Source organism: Puma concolor, chromosome B1 (assembly GCF_028749965.1).
Source record: "Puma concolor isolate L17-30 chromosome B1, mPumCon1.1.hap2, whole genome shotgun sequence".
Lineage (NCBI taxonomy): Eukaryota > Metazoa > Chordata > Mammalia > Carnivora > Felidae > Puma > Puma concolor.
The window spans coordinates 76,540,535-76,558,402 of record NC_141670.1 but is presented as its reverse complement, the minus strand read 5'-3'; the positions used below and the strand labels follow the sequence as shown (position 1 = coordinate 76,558,402).

The window sequence follows — 17,868 nt, the reverse complement described above, 5'->3', positions numbered from 1 at the left end:
GATTTTAAAGGAACATCTTCAAATGTCTGCTTTCTATAGTTTAACCACTTCATTTTATTCTTGTGAGAGAGAGAGAGAGAGAGAGAGAGAGAGACAAACACAGTGCTCATATTTATCTTGTTTTGGGCCATGGCTCCTGCATTTTCCATGAAAGATAAGGCGCAGTCAGGGGTGGTGTGTATTGTAATTATGGTAAACATGAGATGGATGACAAATGTTTGAATTGGTTACAGGTTGTGAAGATCTTAGAGAAGCACGACCCCTTGAAGAACACCCAGGCAAAATATGGATCCATCCCTCCAGATGAGGCCAGTGCCGTGCAGAATTATGTAGAACACATGCTCTTCTTGCTAATTGAAGAGCAAGCCAAGGATGCTGCGATGGGGCCGATTCTGGAATTTGTGGTCTCCGAGAACATCATGGAGAAACTCTTCCTTTGGAGCTTGCGGAGGGAATTTACTGATGAGACTAAAATCGAGCAGCTAAAGATGTACGAGATGTTGGTCACTCAGTCGCACCAGCCTCTGTTGCACCACAAGCCCATCCTGAAGCCCCTAATGATGTTGCTGAGCTCTTGTTCGGGAACAAGCACCCCTGCCGTGGAGGGGAAGCTGGTTGTCCTCCTCAATCAGCTTTGTTCCATCCTTGCCAAAGATCCATCTATTCTGGAACTCTTCTTCCACACTAGTGAGGACCAAGGGGCAGCCAACTTCCTCATCTTCTCCCTTCTGATTCCCTTCATTCACCGAGAGGGGACAGTGGGTCAGCAGGCCCGGGATGCTTTGCTTTTCATCATGTCTCTGTCTGCTGAGAACAGCATGGTGGCCAATCACATTGTGGAGAACACCTACTTTTGTCCAGTAAGTCCCTCTCGTTGGCATGCTTTCCACCCACTCCGCTTTCCCTCTCTCGTGCTAATGGTAAATACTTTTTTTTATACCTTTCTTTTCAGCAAGTTGTACTTGGCACCTTCTACGGAAAGATGTTGGGAGGAAATCTTTTGGAGGGAGCAATCTAAGTTGAAAAGCTATTTGGCTGAGCATTGTCAGCTCTAAATAAGCCAACAGAGGAAACTCTATGTGTTACCATTTCATGTTTCATTTCTGTTGGGTTAGGAACTGTTTTAGTTTTTTACTATGAACATATCCTGAGTGATTGGTAGAACGTGCACTTTCTATATTCTTAGCTTTTCAAGTTGATCTTGCACTGTAGAATCATGGCACGCTGTGAGACTGCTCAGCTGGTTTCACAGATCAGTTTATTTCTCAGCAAGATAATGATCAGATGATTATAGACACAAAGCACTGATTTTATTTATAAAAATAAATACGTATTTACAGTTTGAGGTAGCAAGAAACACTTCACTCTGTATAGCTTCGTGATCATCGACATGGTGACAAAGAAAGTGTGAGGTCCTTTGCAGGTGTTGGTGTAGCATAGATCCAATCGTGGTCACAGTTCCAGAAAATAATGGGAGCTGTCTGAGGCTCTTAAGATACCTTAGGGCTCTGATTAGTTTTTGGTGTTAGTGTTGTCTTTGGAAGGGGCATTTGAATGGCAAATTTATATCATCTGATTTGTCAGGGATGTTGGGCAACAGCTAATTTTATTTTCCCAACTCAGTAAACACTCCCAGTCTATTTCCATTGTCTGTTCTTTTTAAAAATTTTGTATTTTATTTTTTGAGAGAGGGACAGAGAGCACACACATGCATAAGTGGGGGAGGGGCAGAGGGAGAGAATCCTAAGCAGACTCCACGCTCAGTGTGGGGTGGGGCACAGGACTTGATCCCATGACCAAGAGATCATGACCTGAGGGGACGCTTAACTGACTGAGCCATCCAGGTGCTCCAATTGGTTGTTCTTCTTACAGTCACCTCATTATATTTCTTTATAAACTGTACTGTCTTAAGTATGCCTGATTCTGCTGGAATAGTAAGGCCATTAATGAGTTTTATTGAAATAGGCCAGGCAAGTTGCCATAAGTAGATTAGATTCATTATTAACGAACACTATATGAGTAGTTCTTGACTGGGGGGAGGGCAGTTAGGAATGTCTGTGGGGTGTCCTTTGTTGTCATAGGGACATGAGGTGGCTGTGGAGGGAGGTCAACTGGCATTTAGTGTTCAGAGGCCAAGGATGCTTAATGTCTGGTAGTTTGTGGAACAGTCTTGCACAGTAAAGAACCGACTTGCCCAAAATGCTAATAGCAACCCTAGTGAATAATATACTGTATTTTGCTTTGAGGTTCAAAAGCAATAATCTTTTTCATGCTACTAAATTTTTATTTTTACTAATAAACCAGGATCACCTAGTATGTGGTGAATATTTTGGGGCAAACAGATGGATAAAAATTTTGAAAATTAGAACTACAGTTCAGAAATTCAGGGTACCATGTGTCTCTTCTGGGTTCTGACCAGTAGAATTAGAAATTGTAGAAAGAGTGATAGTCAGATGGGAAGTAAGGAGCTGATTCCCTTCCATCTGTGCCAACACATTAAATCTCCCTTCCTTACTGCCTTCAACGGTGCGGTTTCTTGTAAACTCTTTTTAAAGAATATATTATCATCGGCAAAAATGGAACTTCTTACCTGAATCTAAGCACCTTTGAAATACATTGCTGTATTACTTTTTTATTTCTTCTGGTGTCTTTAAGCAACACAGATTCCTTATCTTACGGTAGTATTGGCTTACTGTAGGTTCGAAGTCCAGCAGGTGTCACTGGGCTAAAATGGAGATCTTGGCAGGGCTCCTGCCTTGGCAGCCTCCTTTCTGGAGGCTCTCGTGGTGAGTGCACTTCCCTGCCCTTTCCTGCTTCTAGAAGCCTCCCACACTCCTTGGCCTGTGGCCCCTTCCTCCACTTGTGCAGTCAGCAGTATTGTATCTTTCTGAACACCATTTTGTAGTCACGCCTCCCTCTTCTACTTTGAAGGAGCCTTGCAATTTACTCTGGGTTTACCTGGATTATCCAGGATGACCTCCTTATTTAACCATCAGCTGATGAGCAACCTTAATTCCCCTTTGCCATGTAACCTATTACATTCACAGGTTCAGGGATTAGAAGCGAACAGTGTGGGTGTGTGGGTGCGGGTGGGCATTAGTCTGCCTATCACATTTGCTCTATTCAGTTCAGAGAGCTCTTGAAGAAATTTGAGCAATAACACGGTAGAATCAGAATTCTTTTAGGAGTTTAAACTGGGTAAGATAGGTGAGTTTGCTCAAGATGGGGAGATGCTGAGGAGGTCGGGAGATACATTAGGGTCTAGAAACAAGAACGATAGGGATGAGAATGACAAAGAAGGGCTGGATATGAGCAATGCTGTGGAGGCAGAAGCTTACTAAAAATAGTTTTGTGAGGGACCTATACAGAGGTTTGGGTTTGGGCTTATTTGAATTGTTTTGGGTAGTTCTGTTAAAGAAGGAGCACAGCCATTGAAACAAATCATCAAAATATTCAGGTGGTTCTCCAGATCAGTATGCAAAAGGCAATTAAGAAAAGATATTATCTGCAAAAGCAAACAATTCTAAGGTATCTTGAATAAATCTAACAAATCTGTGAAAAGGGTTTTACAGAGAAAATTATAAAACTTTTTTAATCAGTATAAAAGAAGACCTAAATAAATGGAAAACTGTTTAGTTTGTAGATACCGTGTAGATGACACTTTCCTGAAAATCAGTCCATAAAGTTAATGCCACTTATGATTTACAACCTTTTATTATAAAAAAGGTAAAATACAGAAAACTTGGAAGAATACCGAAATGATCACCAAATACACACGACTTACATTCAAAATTGTTAATATTTATGTTTATCATCTGTTTTTTGTTTCTGCTGTACCATTTGGAATGAAGATATAGACATTTGGAATTAAGTTACAGACATTAAATACTTTAGTATGAATCTCCTATAAATAAGGACACTCTTCTGCATAACCACAAGACCTTTATTATACCTAAGAAAATTTTACACTAATTCCATCATAGGATCTAATAACCAATTTCTCAGTTATGCCTTGAGTGATTTTTGTAGGTTTTTTTTTTTCAAACTGGAGTCTGATACAAGGTACATCTCTGATTGTCATATCTTTTTTTTTTTTTTTAATGTTTTTATTTATTTTTGAGACAGAGAGAGACAGAGCATGAGCAGGGGAGGGGAAGAGAGAGAGGGAGACACAGAATCTGAAGCAGGCTCCAGGCTCTGAGCTGTCAGCACAGAGCCCGACGCGGGGCTTGAACTCACAGACCGTGAGATCATGACCTGAGCTGAAGTCGGACGCTCAACCGACTGAGCCACCCAGGCGCCCCTGTCATATCTCTTTTTTTTTTTTTTTTTTTTTTAAATTTTTTTTTTCAACGTTTATTTATTTTTGGGACAGAGAGAGACAGAGCATGAACAGGGGAGGGGCAGAGAGAGAGGGAGACACAGAATCAGAAACAGGCTCCAGGCTCTGAGCCATCAGCCCAGAGCCCGACGCGGGGCTCGAACTCACAGACAGTGAGATCGTGACCTGGCTGAAGTCGGACGCTTAACCGACTGCGCCACCCAGGCGCCCCTGTCATATCTCTTTAAGTCACTATTAATCTATAACAACCTGCCACTTTTTCCCTCAATGACAGTGACTTTTTAAGAGAAGCCATTGTCTTGTTGAATGTCCTACATACTCTGGGTTTGTTTCTTATGTAGTTTAAACTTGTCCCTATCACCTGTATGTCCCGCAAATTGGAAGTTAGATCTAAGTGCTTGATTAAATTCAGGGTAAGTTTGTAAGAATACTTTACAGGTGATGTGATACACTTCTTATTGCATTATATCAAGAAGCATGTGTTGGGTCGTCTCACTTTTGTGATGCTACACTTGATTACTTATTGGTTAAAGTGGTGATCACTTTATCTCTCTCCAGGTAAAAGTAACATTGCCCCCTTGCAAATGTAAGGTGTAATTTATGAAGTGTTAATGTGACTTAAATCAAAATCCCAATAGGATTCTTCATGGAACATGACAAATCACTGCTAAAAGTCCTATAAATGTGTGTAAAATACCAGGAATAACAGATGATTATGAATAATGGTAACAGTAACGTATTTGTTGAGAACTTACTGTATGGCCGATACTGTTCTTCATGCTTTACATGTATTAAATCATCTAGTCCTCACAACTGTAAGTACTAGTATTATACCCTTTTTTATAGATGAAGAAATTGAGGCACAGTGACAGTAAGTAAATTTATAAAAGGCCTCATGGCTAGTAAGAGATGAAGTCGGGATCTGAACTGGGGCAACCTGACTCAAGGACCCTTGTGCTTAAGCAGCACTTTGTTCATTATATGAAGCCTTCCTATAATGCATGAACCATAGGAAGCGACTGGAATTAAGAACAAAAACACAGATTTGGAGAAGATATTTGTAATACACATAACTGCGTATGTGATTGGAACCCCAAATACACAAAAATATATGTAATGCTACAAATTAATAAGAAAACAATGAAACAGCCCATTAGAAAAAAGGGCAAAGGAGGCCCGCATGGCTCAGTTGGTTAAGTGTCCAACTCTTGATCTCAGCTCAGGTCTTGATCTGAGGGTTGTGAGTTCAAGCCTCCCATCGGGCTCCACACCCAGTGTGGAGCAAAGGATATGAATGGACAGTTCCCAGAAGACACCCAAAGCCAATAAACATATGAAAATATTCTCATCTTCAGTAGCATCAGGGAAAATGCAGATTGAACCCACAGTGAGACACCAGATAATGCTCATCAAGTTGGCTAACTGTTGGACATCTGTTAACACCAAGCGCTGTCAAGGGTGAGAAAAAACAACTCTTGAGAATATAAATTGGTACAATAATGCAGGAAAGCTGTATGGCAATATTTAATAAAATGGAATATTTGCATACTATGTGATCTTGTCTTCACTTCTAGATATCTGCCCCAGGGAAATCTGGCACATGTTTACAAGGGTACACACACAAAGATATTCAATAGAATAGTGATTTGAGGAAGAGCAAAACAAATACATTAAGGGAAAGATAAATGAATGGTTTATTCTTTTTCAATGGAATACTACTCAGGATTCAAAATGAATGAATCACATGTATTAGCATGTAACTAGATCCACGTGTGTGAACATCAGTAATCTAAAAACATGTTGAGTAGAAAAAGTAGAAAGAGGTTTCATATAGCATGTTAGTATTTACATAAAATTTACATAAGGTTTTAACTCACAAAATTTTAGTATAGACTGTTTTTTGGACACATATGTATACAGTGAAAGTACAAGACCAAGCACAGGAATAATATGTACTGAGTTCAAAATTGTGGTTATTTCTGGGGATGAAGGAAGGAGAAATGATTGGAGTAGGCTTTAGCTCTATTTGTAATGTGGTTGTTTTTTTGTTTTTTGGGGTTGTTTTTTTGAAAAAATAAAGAGCACTCTGAATAAATTATGGCAAAATATTAAAATATGTTAAGTCTTGGAGGTGTTTTTAGGTTTTATGTTTGTAATATTTTATACTTCAAAATGTAAACATATCACTAGAATGGAGCAGTTTTTAATGTTTATATACCCACTTATTATGTGTTATAAGCAGAATTCACTGAGTAATTGTTGCTTTTATAAAAACGTGTTTTAAAACACTGTACAGTTCATTAAAATCGGAGGGACAACAACAGCTCCAGCTGACCTTATTTGCTAGAGTGGAACACAGAGGTCCGTTGTGCCAAGTTGCCCCTCAGGATAGATCCCATAATCTCATTTGTACCCAGTTTTCTATAATTACATCTGACAACATAATTAAAAAAAAAAAAAAAGAACTCTTTATGTTGATGATAAAAGCGTACTCTGTTAGCCATCCAGCTAAGGACCACAATTGACAAAAAGCTTTCTGTAATTAGTATGATTGTCAAAGTGTGTTAGCATCAGGCTTTGGGAAGAGTAATGACTCTTTCAGGAAACTGGACCACATTTTGGAAACTTTTGTGTTGTAGTTTTTAGGAAGAGCTCGTTCCGCTGCCTCCACTGACAAGATGTGCTCTCCCAGAAAAGGAGGAGAATGAGAATACTCTAGGGTACAGTTTAGTACTGACAAATGATGGATGGGCAACTATATATGTGACCCTATCACTTTTGATTTTTTGTAACCAAATATTGATGGTTATGTCTTCGTCACTTGTTATATATTGGCCAAAGTAGAAAGCTGCATATATGTAAATCAGGAAATGCAAATTGAAGTAAGCAACCTGTAGGTACACAGCCACTGATAGAAAGTTATTTATCTCCTCTCCAAAATTTATGAGCTTTTTTTATTTTGGCAAGTTGTATCAAATGGTCCCCACCAGCTGTTTTGCTGCTAGCTTCAGACTAAAGTCATCTTCTAGAAATCTTTTTCTTTTGCTAAAATTAACCAGGTACCATTAGTGTTTAAAGTTAATGATGGACCTTCCCTGAATTGTTCTGTCCTCTGTGCATGTCCTCTTTCCTCACCTCCACTGGAAACACTGCTGTGTGTAAGCCACGATGCCCATCTCTGTACATGCGTATTGTCTTTAATTCTTTCACCAGTTCACTGAAGAAGCTGAACCTTAGAAACCTCTGTAAATGGCAAAGTCAGGTTTGAAACCGTGTTAGTCTGATACTAAAATCCACAGTTGCAACAGGTCCCATACTATTCTGCTGTCAGGGAAGTGGTTTGCTTTTTATTTTATTTTGTTTTTAAAGTTTTTGAGAGAAAGAGAATATGTGTGAGAGAGCCCTGACATGGGGCTCAAACTCACGAACTGCGAGATCATGACCTGATCGCTTAACCAACTGAGCTACCCAGGCACGCTGTTGTTTTAAACTGTTGTTATCCTTATGATTTTATATGGTGATTAGCTTTCTTTTAAGGAGACTCTTGAGAGAAGATAAATTAGAAATACTGAGTTAACACTTAATGGGCTGGGAATAAATACTATGTTTTAAAATTACTTTTTTTTTTTTTGTTTTGTAGAGAGGATCATAAAAGGCTCAAATAATAGATGGGTATTTTATGTTTAACTGTTGAATGTCTATGTTTTTTTAAATTTTTATGTTAAAAATGAAATATAAAAGTAAATAGATTATGTCATTAAACTACTGGGAAGATGAACTGCAAAACCTATTGTTGCCTCTCCTTTTCCCTTCTACTGTTCCCACAGCACCCCCTGAGTCCCTCTGTAGAGCATTCGTGTTTCTTGCATTTGTTAGTTTGTTGGCTGTCTTCTCCGGCTCACCCGGTCTGACTTGTTCATTCTAGTCCACTCTGGAGGTGTGGATGATCTGTCCAGTCAGGTATGTTGAGTATCAGATGCTAGAAGCACTCACTATGAATAACACATCCAACTCCACAACAGACTACAGGCCTGTAGATTGAGAATCTGAGGTCTTCATGCAGAGACACCAGCTGACGCCATGGGAGAGAGTGGGAGTCGGGAGGTGTGGGGGGGAGGGGGGCGCATCTGGGAGAGAAGCCCACAGTGGAGTATGAAGGGCCCTGAGAAAAACAGGTGAACCATTTCAACATGGGAGGCATCAAGAGTATATGTATTTCTCTGTTTTGTTTATAATGACCTTTATTGATGCATTCATTCACTCACTCAAGTGAACACCTTCAAGCCAGATAATATGTTAAAGTACTGGAAACAAACAGTAAACGAGATTGTGCATTTATCTCTTTTTCAAAATCAGGGCATTTGTTGTCCCAAAGAAGAATGTCCCCTATTTAAAGTATTTAACTCCTTGTCAGCATACCCAAACAAATCATTTTAATTCCAGTTTTGAATGTGACCCGAGTGAGTTGCCTGTTACAAATTTGGAACCTCTGGCAAGGGAGAACAGAGACGGAGAATTCTCCTTGAAGGGAAATCTAATCTTGATGTCACATTTTAAAAATCAATTACATTTGCTAACTCATGCTAAATTAACCGCAGTACAAAGGCTTTAATTCTGCATACTCCTGATTCCTTAACCACTTAGAGGCTTTGAAGATGAATTCATAGACAGGCCTAATTTGTCTGACTAAAAAGCTGGGAATAGCTATTCAGTATATCAATATAATTACAGCAACATTAATTTTCAAATTACATACATCACTGATAGTAATTAAAAATAACACATACCTAATATTTTACTTAAGAAAAAAAAATTTTAAGTTTATTTATTTTGAGAGAGCGACAGAGAGCGAGTGGGGGAGGGGCAAGGGTGGGGGGGAAAAAAGAGAGGGAGAGAGAGAATCCCAAGCAGGCTCCACTCTGTTAGCACAGAGCCTGACATGGGGCTCGAACTCACGAACTGCGAGTTCTTGACCTGAGCTGAAACCAAGAGTCAGATGCTAACCGACTGAGCCACCCAGGTGCCCTAGTATTCACTTTTCAAAAAGAGTATTCTGAGAAGGGCATGGTTCAGATGCAAACAGAAGCCTGCCTGTGCAGAAGGACAGTGCCATGTGATAGCTGGACACAGAGGCCTACTTTGTTCTGGCCTACAGAAAGTGGAGCCAGAGGATGCCTGTGCTGTCTTCTTCAGAGTGGCAGAGAAACATGGATGAAAATGTTCTGCAGACTAATGAGTATTGCATAGTCTTAAGAACAAGACTCCAAACCTTCATTGCTACATATTTATGTCTTCCTTTCCAAGACTTTGCTCAGAGTTCAGATTCATTCACCCAACCTACACATATTTCTAGAACACCGACGTTGGCCAGGCACTATGGAAGGCTGGTGCTGGGGAAAGAGCAGTGAATAAGTCAGACCAGATGAACTGGAGAAAATAGCCAATCACCTAATAAAGACGACCAGAAAGATGACTGTTCCACAGAGGGATGGGAGAGTGCTGTGGGAACAGGACAAGAGAAAAGGAGAGACAGCAATGAGTTGACAGATAATTTTTCCAAGTTCAGCATACCTGTTTCCATACTTTCTTCTGACTTTCTGTTTCTGATGCCAAGCCCTGGATTATTTTGTCGTATCTCATCTGTCTGAACCTGCCTTCCCTCCTCTCTCTGGTCTTGATGGCTTGAGGTACCACCATCTACAAATGGATGACTCCAGATCTCCACGTCTGGTCCAGATCCCACTCCTGAGCATCAGAAGCACACATCTGTCTACTAGGCTCCCCATCGGGGTGTCCCTCAAGCTCTTTTCCCTGGCCTCCAAAACCCTATAGGATCTGAACCTGCCTGGTTCTTTCTACCTCTACCTTTACATTCCAGTAATGCTGTATTTCTCTTAGTTCCTGGAAGATGCCATCTTTTCTTACCCCTATGAGCTTTTGTGCATCCGCTGCTTGAAATAGTCTTCCTTCCAAGGCTCTTTTTTGGCGTAACTCCTATTTGTTTCTCAGCAGCTTGGATATCAGTTCTGTTGAGAACATTTCATGCTCTCAGCCCCCCAAGTCTAGAGTAAGAGCCTTTTGTATATCCAGAGCACTATATTTTTTCTCTTACATATTTTGAGTATTTATTGCGCTATTGTAATTGGCCTGTTCATCTCTTATTAGACGGTCAGATCAATGAATACTTCACTCTTTCTTTTCTGGGGCTCACTCAGGATTGAACGTTTCCTTGAGTGTTCAATCTGATTTGAATTCCTTGTAAACTTAGCATTTACCCTGGAGCAGTGCCTTCTATAGATGACCTCGTTGCACCCGTTCTGGGCCACTCCTGCCCGTTCTTTGCATGGCTGCCAGATTGGGATCTCTAAGGTGCTGTTTAGCTGGCATCAGTTCCCAATTGGGAGGCCTCTAGTACTGTGAAATTAATAGTTTTCCTTGGTCTTATACTCTGCAAGATAAAATCAATAGGTACCCACTGTAAATGTGTTTCTTTCCTACACTTCTGTCTCTATTAAAGGCATCACCAGGGTGCCTGGGTGGCCCAGTCGGTTAAGCATCTGATTCTTGATTTCAGCTCAGGTCTTGATCTCATAGTGTGAGAATGAGCCTTGCTTTGGGCTCCCCGATGGGCATGGAGCCTGCTTAAGTCTCTCTGTCTCTGTCTCTCTCTCTCTCTCTGCCCCTCCCCTGCTCACATTCTCTCTTTGAAAAAAAAAAAAAGAGGATCGCTATTTTCTTAAAGACCAAGCTGGATAACCTGACAAATTTGAGTTCTCATTCACCCTCACTGACTAAGCCCAAATGCTGAAAGTTTCATGTTAGCACTGAGAGAGGATGTAAATAAACCCTGTGACCTTTGGATTACTACTGGATTGATAGAGGCCTACCTAGTGCACTCTCACAGCCACCTGACACATGGTACTCAGCTCTATTTCCTCCTCTCTTCTCTTATTGCTGATGCTTCCGCTTAGACCCACCTTAGCTGATCATCATCACATCTAACTGGCCCATGACCTCCACTTCTTGCTATAATTTATGGAGATCAGATTAAGGTGCTTTCTAAACTGTAAACGTGTGTATCGGTCATGACCTTTAATACGTCTGCACGAATCTTTCTCATAAGGCTACTCATGGTTCCTACCTGTGCGATCTTCTGTCCTGGATTGCCTTAGTCTTTCTCTGGATTTGAACTCAGTGTGTTGTACTGTAATGCATTGTATATGGATCCGCCTCTCTCCCAAACACCTTGCGGGCAGACTCGTGTTTTCTTCATCTCCGCATGTGTCTCCCTCCACTCCCTGTACCCCCAGCTGAGCGTATGCCTGGCATATGAGAGATAAGCAGCCTGTATTAACTGTGCATGTGTCAGCTGAATCCCTCTGGTGCTGCCGTGTCCTCGGCTGGAGTTGAACCCTTCACCTGTTGAGTCCTTCCTAGCTAGCTGATATTTTTGAATATTTGAATAGCCTCGGTGCTTAGAGTGTGGTCTTTGGACAAGCGGCATTAGCATCACCAGGCAGCTATGAGTTACAGGCTAAGAACTTTGGAAAAGAGCTTATTTTTATGTCTGAACACAGGTACTTGCAACCGGGCTCAGTGGTCTCTACTCTTCCCTGCCTACAAAGCTCGAAGAGAAAGGTGAGGAGTGGCACTGCCTTCTGAAGGACGACTGGCTCCTACTCCCTGCTCTCGTTCAGTTCATGAACTCCCTGGAGTTTTGCAATGCCGTCATACAGGTGGGTACTGGAGCACAGTAGAGGAGCCCTTTGTGCTGGTGCATTCAGGATACAAGCACTGCGGAAGATAGTTCATCAGCATTCCTTTTTAAAATTTTAATGTCTGTGGAATATTGCTGCTTTATTTTAAGCATACTGAATGTCCTTGAATGAACAAAAATGTTAGTTTATAGGTTTGGGGGAAGTTTTAATTGAGAAGAAAATAAGTAGGTTTTCTTTATCTTCCTTATACAAAGTGTTAATTCTGTTTTGATTATCCACTTAACCATCAAAAATAAGTTCAATGCTTCACTCATTAAATAGATATTTTTAGGCTTCTAAGTACACCAAATTATACTACTCTTACTTCAAGGTCTTCTTGGGAGTATACAAAGGAAAACACTTTATTTTGCTTAATGGTGCATGCTACATAAAGAATATTGTTATCCCAATTGAATTTAGAAGAAGTTAAGCATCTTCTTAGCAACACAAATTAAATCTATGCTTTGAAATTGGTCTGCTTCGGGGAAAAAACAACCACTGAACTCTAGTATATTTGGCTCCTTGATTAGATTTTTACCTTCAGATTTCTTGTTACTGCTTTCAATAAAAATCAGATTATATATATATATTTAAGGATGTAGTGGTTTTTCATAAAAAATGTTTTCTTTCTATACAATACAAATATTACCTTCATATTGGATTTATTAAGAAATCAAGTTTTCCTTATGTTGATTATAAGGTGAAAAATGTTAGTTATAATCTGTTTATCTACCAAATAAAGAAATAGCTTCTGGAAGAAAATGAAAGTAAATTACTTTAGTTCCTATCTCATTTTTATTGCTAAGTCAAAGGAAGTTTTATTTATATATAAGATAAATGGATTACATCTTCAGGGGTTTTTTTTTTCCCCTTTAATATTACAGTCTATCAACATTTCTTGCAGAAGTGTGTGGAAATAAAAAAGATGAAACTATTAGTTCCTTCCCAAATGTACACACAGAGAGAGATTATCAGTAATTTAAAGATCTAGCTTTACTTCCCTAGAAATTGCTTTTCACTTTATTGTTTGATTTTATTATTATTATTATTTTTTTTAAGAACGAGAAGTAAAAGCTAACAGGCATGGTTAAAGACAGAGAAATGATATATTTCATGCTATATTTTGAAATTGAGGCCATATAGTTTTAAGATTTTTTTTGTTTGGAGGTATTACTGAAAAGATTACTCATAAAAGATATTAGTAAAGTGTTATCCATGCTAAATATATTTTAAAAATCAAACATAGGAAGAGTTGTACCTCTGGTAATGTTTTCAACTTTTGAACAGAATCTTATTTTTTATGAAAAGATTTTCTCCATGCCTTCCCCTCAGTATAAATGTCAGAAAATTCATCATTAACATGAATTCTTTCTGCTAGCAAAATAAATGTATTGAATTGTCCACTCTAGTAGTTGTACTCTTTTTTTTAATTAGTCAGAAGTTGAGATGGGACATAGGTGAAGTTATGGGGCAAAAATATACTTTATAGTTTGTTACTTTTAATTTATGTGTCCTTATACATATTCAATCCACTATCTGGTTTCAAGTAGAAACTTGAAATTATCAGTTATTTCAGAAGTTTATTTATTTATTTTGAGAGAGAGAGTGTGAATGGGGTGGGGGGCCAGAGAGAGAGGGAGAGAGAATCCCAAGCAGGCTCTGTGCTGTCAGTGCAGAGCCCAACGTAGGACTCGATCCCATGAACCTTGAGATCATGATCTGAGCCAAAAATCAAGAGTCGGATGCTTAAGTGACCGAGCCACACAGGCACCCCTAAAGTTACCAATTTTTAAGTTTGAAAGTCCAAGCTGTTTATACTGGAATAAACCATCTGAAAAAAATTACATAGTGGTTTGAAGTCTGAATTACTTTTTAACCATGGAATAAATGGCCAAAATATGAATTTCCTTTTTTAATGTAGGATGTTCACAGAAATGTGTGATTTTAAGAAGACCTAAAGATTAAACTCTTTGTCTTTTTCATGACTACCCGTTTCTCTCTTAGGTGGCTCACCCCTTGATTCGCAGTCAGCTTGTTAATTATATTTACAATGGGTTCTTGGTACCGGTCTTGGCTCCTGCGCTCCATAAGGTCAGTGACTGGCTAATGTAATCTTGTCTGTTTATGGTACAACTGGTGGAAATTGAGGAAGGTGAACAGTGTAATTGACTTGATAGTGACCTTAGCTTCATTTTTCTTCTCATTCCATTCACATTCCTCAGCAATATCAAAGATAGGTCTTGTTTAAAATTTTTTTAATTTTTAATTTTTAAATTTTTATTTTTTTTAAATATGAAATTTATTGTCAAATTGGTTTCCATACAACACCCAGTGCTCATCCCAAAAGGTGCCCTCCTCAATACCCATCACCCACCCTCCCCTCCCTCCCACCCCCCATCAACCCTCAGTTTGTTCTCAGTTTTTAAGAGTCTCACTTAGCATAACACTCTCCAGTTCCACCCACAAAAGGCCTTTGCTACAAAAGGCCATATTTCATTCTTTCTCATTGCCACGTAGTACTACATTGTGTATATAAACCACAATTTCCTTATCCATTCATCAGTTGATGGACATTTAGGCTCTTTCCATAATTTGGGTATTGTTGAAAATGCTGCTATAAACATTGGGGTACAAGTGTCCCTATGCATCAGTACTCCTGTGTCCCTTGGGTAAATTCCTAGCAGTGCTATTGCTGGGTCATAGGGTAGGTCTATTTTTAATTTTTTGAGGAACCTCCACACTGTTTTCCAGAGCGGCTGCACCAGTTTTTCATTCCCACCAACAGTGCAAGAGGGTTCCCGTTTCCCCACATCCTTGCCAGCATCTATAGTCTCCTGATTTGTTCATTTTAGCCACTCTGACTGGCGTGAGGTGATATCTGAGTGTGGTTTTGATTTGTATTTCCCTGATGAGGAGCAATGTTGAGCATCATTTCGTGTGCCTGTTGGCCATCTGGATGTCTTCTTTAGAGAAGTGTCTATTCATGTTTTCTGCCCATTTCTTCACTGGATTATTTGTTTCTCGGGTGTGGAGTGTGGTGAGCTCTTTATAGATTTTGGATACTAGCCCTTTGTCTGATATGTCATTTGCAAATATCTTTTCCCATTCTGTTGGTTGCCTTTTAGTTTTGTTGGTTGTTTCCTTTGCTGTGCAGAAGCTTTTTATCTTCATGAGGTCCCGATAGTCCAGTTTTGCTTTTAATTCCCTTGCCCTTGGGGATGTGTCAAGTAAGAAATTGCTGCGGCTGAGGTCAGAGAGGTTTTTTCTTGCTTTCTCCTCTAGGGTTTTGATGGTCTTCTGCCTCACATTCAGGTCCTTTATCCATTTTGAGTTTATTTTTGTGAATGGTGTAAGAAAGTGGTCTAGTTTCATCCTTCTGCATGTTGCTGTCCAGTTCTCCCAGCACCATTTTTTCCATTGGATATTCTTTCCTGCTTTGTCAAAGATTAGTTGGCCGTACCTTTATGGGTCTAATTCTGGGGTTTCTATTCTATTCCATTGGTCTATGTGTCTGTTTTTGTGCCAAAGATAGGTCTTAACAATGGCAACAGTTTAAGTCTGATGGAATCCAGCTGGTGTCATAGAACCCAGCATTGTGAATGTTAAGTAAGATAGTCTATGTGAGGATTAGCAAATGACTCTGACTCTTGCGTTTCCTTCAGTTCATGGGGAGTAGCTACTTGGAACTCTCTGTTAAGCCAAGTCTGTTCTAGAGAGTGAAAGGTTTACTATGGTGGGGAAAGGGGCAGTGGTAGCACAAGTGTCATATATTCGTCATCTCCTTAATAGAACGTAATTTTTTATTATAACAATTGTGTGACAGCAAAAATTAAAGCGAAGCAACTTAAGGTCCCAGCAAAGATTGGCTGTCCCGTTAACACCACTCTGAATTCCTTATGATGCACTCATTTCATATAATAAATCAACTGGTATCTTTTCCATTGTGAGCTGTCTGGAGACACCCATGCGCCTAGAATTCTAATTACAAGGAGTTTTTCTTCACTGAGTAAAGAGACACATAGAGTATTTAGTTCATAGAATCTTTGTGGAGTTACTAGAGTTGCCAGTGCATGTGGGGAGATAAGCAAGAAACAACTTATCACATGTGTTGATGGGATGCCCAGGTTTCTACATCTGAAAGTACCATTTCCATGGGCTCTCATTTTACAGAATTGAAGAATACCTTATTATGGCAGCTTTGAAGCCATGGTAATGGGGTTTCTAGTTTAGAGCAACAGGTTTGATAGAAAATGTTCATCTTTTACCATTTAGTGCTGCACTATTTTGCAAAACAGTGTTTTTGGTCTGACTGGGACTTTTGTGCTACTTCTAGGTTCAGGAGGTCATCTTGGATGTAGTTTAAACCTCAAAATATTGATATTTCCAGGTTGTTTTAGTGGTTAATGGGCACAAAGGGACCAAGTGTTCAAAATGAAATCTGTCTTGGAAAACACAGGATATATCTTTGGAAAATACAAAGCTCATGTTTGTTTCCAGGTTGTCTTTCTTTTAGTACCTTGCTGTCCTGGAGGTGGGGTGGATGTCTTGTACTGAAGGTCTCTAAGCCTCTACATGGAGACATTTTCCTCTATGAAGGAATACAATGCTGCTATTGAAATTCTTTGGCAGTAATTATACTCTCTCACACATTTAGACTTTCTTCCTCATTTATTCCCATGCTTTTCCTCATTGACCAGTTGATATAAAATAATTTCCCAAGTCATTATTATAATAGTGATAATTATCATGATTATTTGTTCAGGATATTTTACATTATTATAATTATCATACCTTAATGTTACAAATATTAATGATAACTCTTTATCCATAATTGAGAATGAGATCCACCTCAGAGACTGTTACAGGGACCTCACTGGTCACTCTGTACTACTCCTCCATAGCACTTACCAGAAGTGGAATCAAATCATTAAATGTGCAATAGCTTGTTTAATGGCTGTCTCCACAGTGGTTTGCCTGCTTCTTGTGGGTAAGGTTCAGACCTGCTTTGTTCACTGGTGTATCTTCTATGCCAAGGACAGAGCCTTGGACTCGGGAGGCTGAATAAACAGTGCCCAAACGGAAGGATGTTTGTTAAGGTGCCATGCAAAGAGAATACTAATTGCACTTTATGTATATTAATTAATATTGCCCTCTATTATGCCTGTAATTAAAATATGAGGTTTTTTAAAATCACGAAGTCAGGAACACATCCTTATTGTGATAAAAAACAATACCGTCACTACTGAATAAATAAAATGCAAAGTGAATGTTACTGTATTGGATTTGAATTTCCAACCCCTAACTAAAATTCCCTAACTTTTATCCATTACAGACAGTTTCTCCCAGGGCTATTTAGAGACCAGGGAGAATATTTCCTCCCTAATTAATTTTTCTTCTTGCTTTCCAATATTTTCTTCTTTGTGGTTTTTTATCATTTAGAATGAAAAGGTTTAGGAAGGAAGCAGGGCAAGGCGGGAGGGTAAACAATCTCTCCCCTGACTGTTGGCTGCCTCAGTGGTTGATGAAGTAAGGTGCCTCTCATGAGTGGCAGGACAGGAGCCCCCGAGGCAGATGAGGAAGTCCAGAATGGGGTGTTTCTAGAGGAGTTCCTGGGGGAACGCTCACCTCCAATAGCCTGTGGCCTCTCCTTTGATATGGGAAAGGATAGCTGGAAGTCTCAGGTGTTCTGTAGAGGCTCCAGTGTATGTTTTTTCATGTTTTGTGTCCCTTGCCCTGGGAGAGGAGCCTAATTTAGTATCCTAAATAAAT

General features: G+C 39.5%; 1 protein-coding gene across 3 annotated transcripts in view; it reads left to right on the top strand.

The window, feature by feature from the left end:
- Nucleotides 1-17,868, top strand: part of FHIP1A (FHF complex subunit HOOK interacting protein 1A) — a 250,330-nt gene that overhangs the window by 172,117 nt on the left and 60,345 nt on the right. For all 3 annotated transcript variants that reach the window (XM_025922080.2, XM_086704108.1, XM_086704109.1), the window contains 3 exons: nt 234-860; nt 11,920-12,078; nt 14,104-14,190. In XM_025922080.2, coding sequence (XP_025777865.1) covers nt 234-860; nt 11,920-12,078; nt 14,104-14,190 — 873 coding nt within the window. The remainder of the gene's footprint in view (nt 1-233; nt 861-11,919; nt 12,079-14,103; nt 14,191-17,868) is intronic.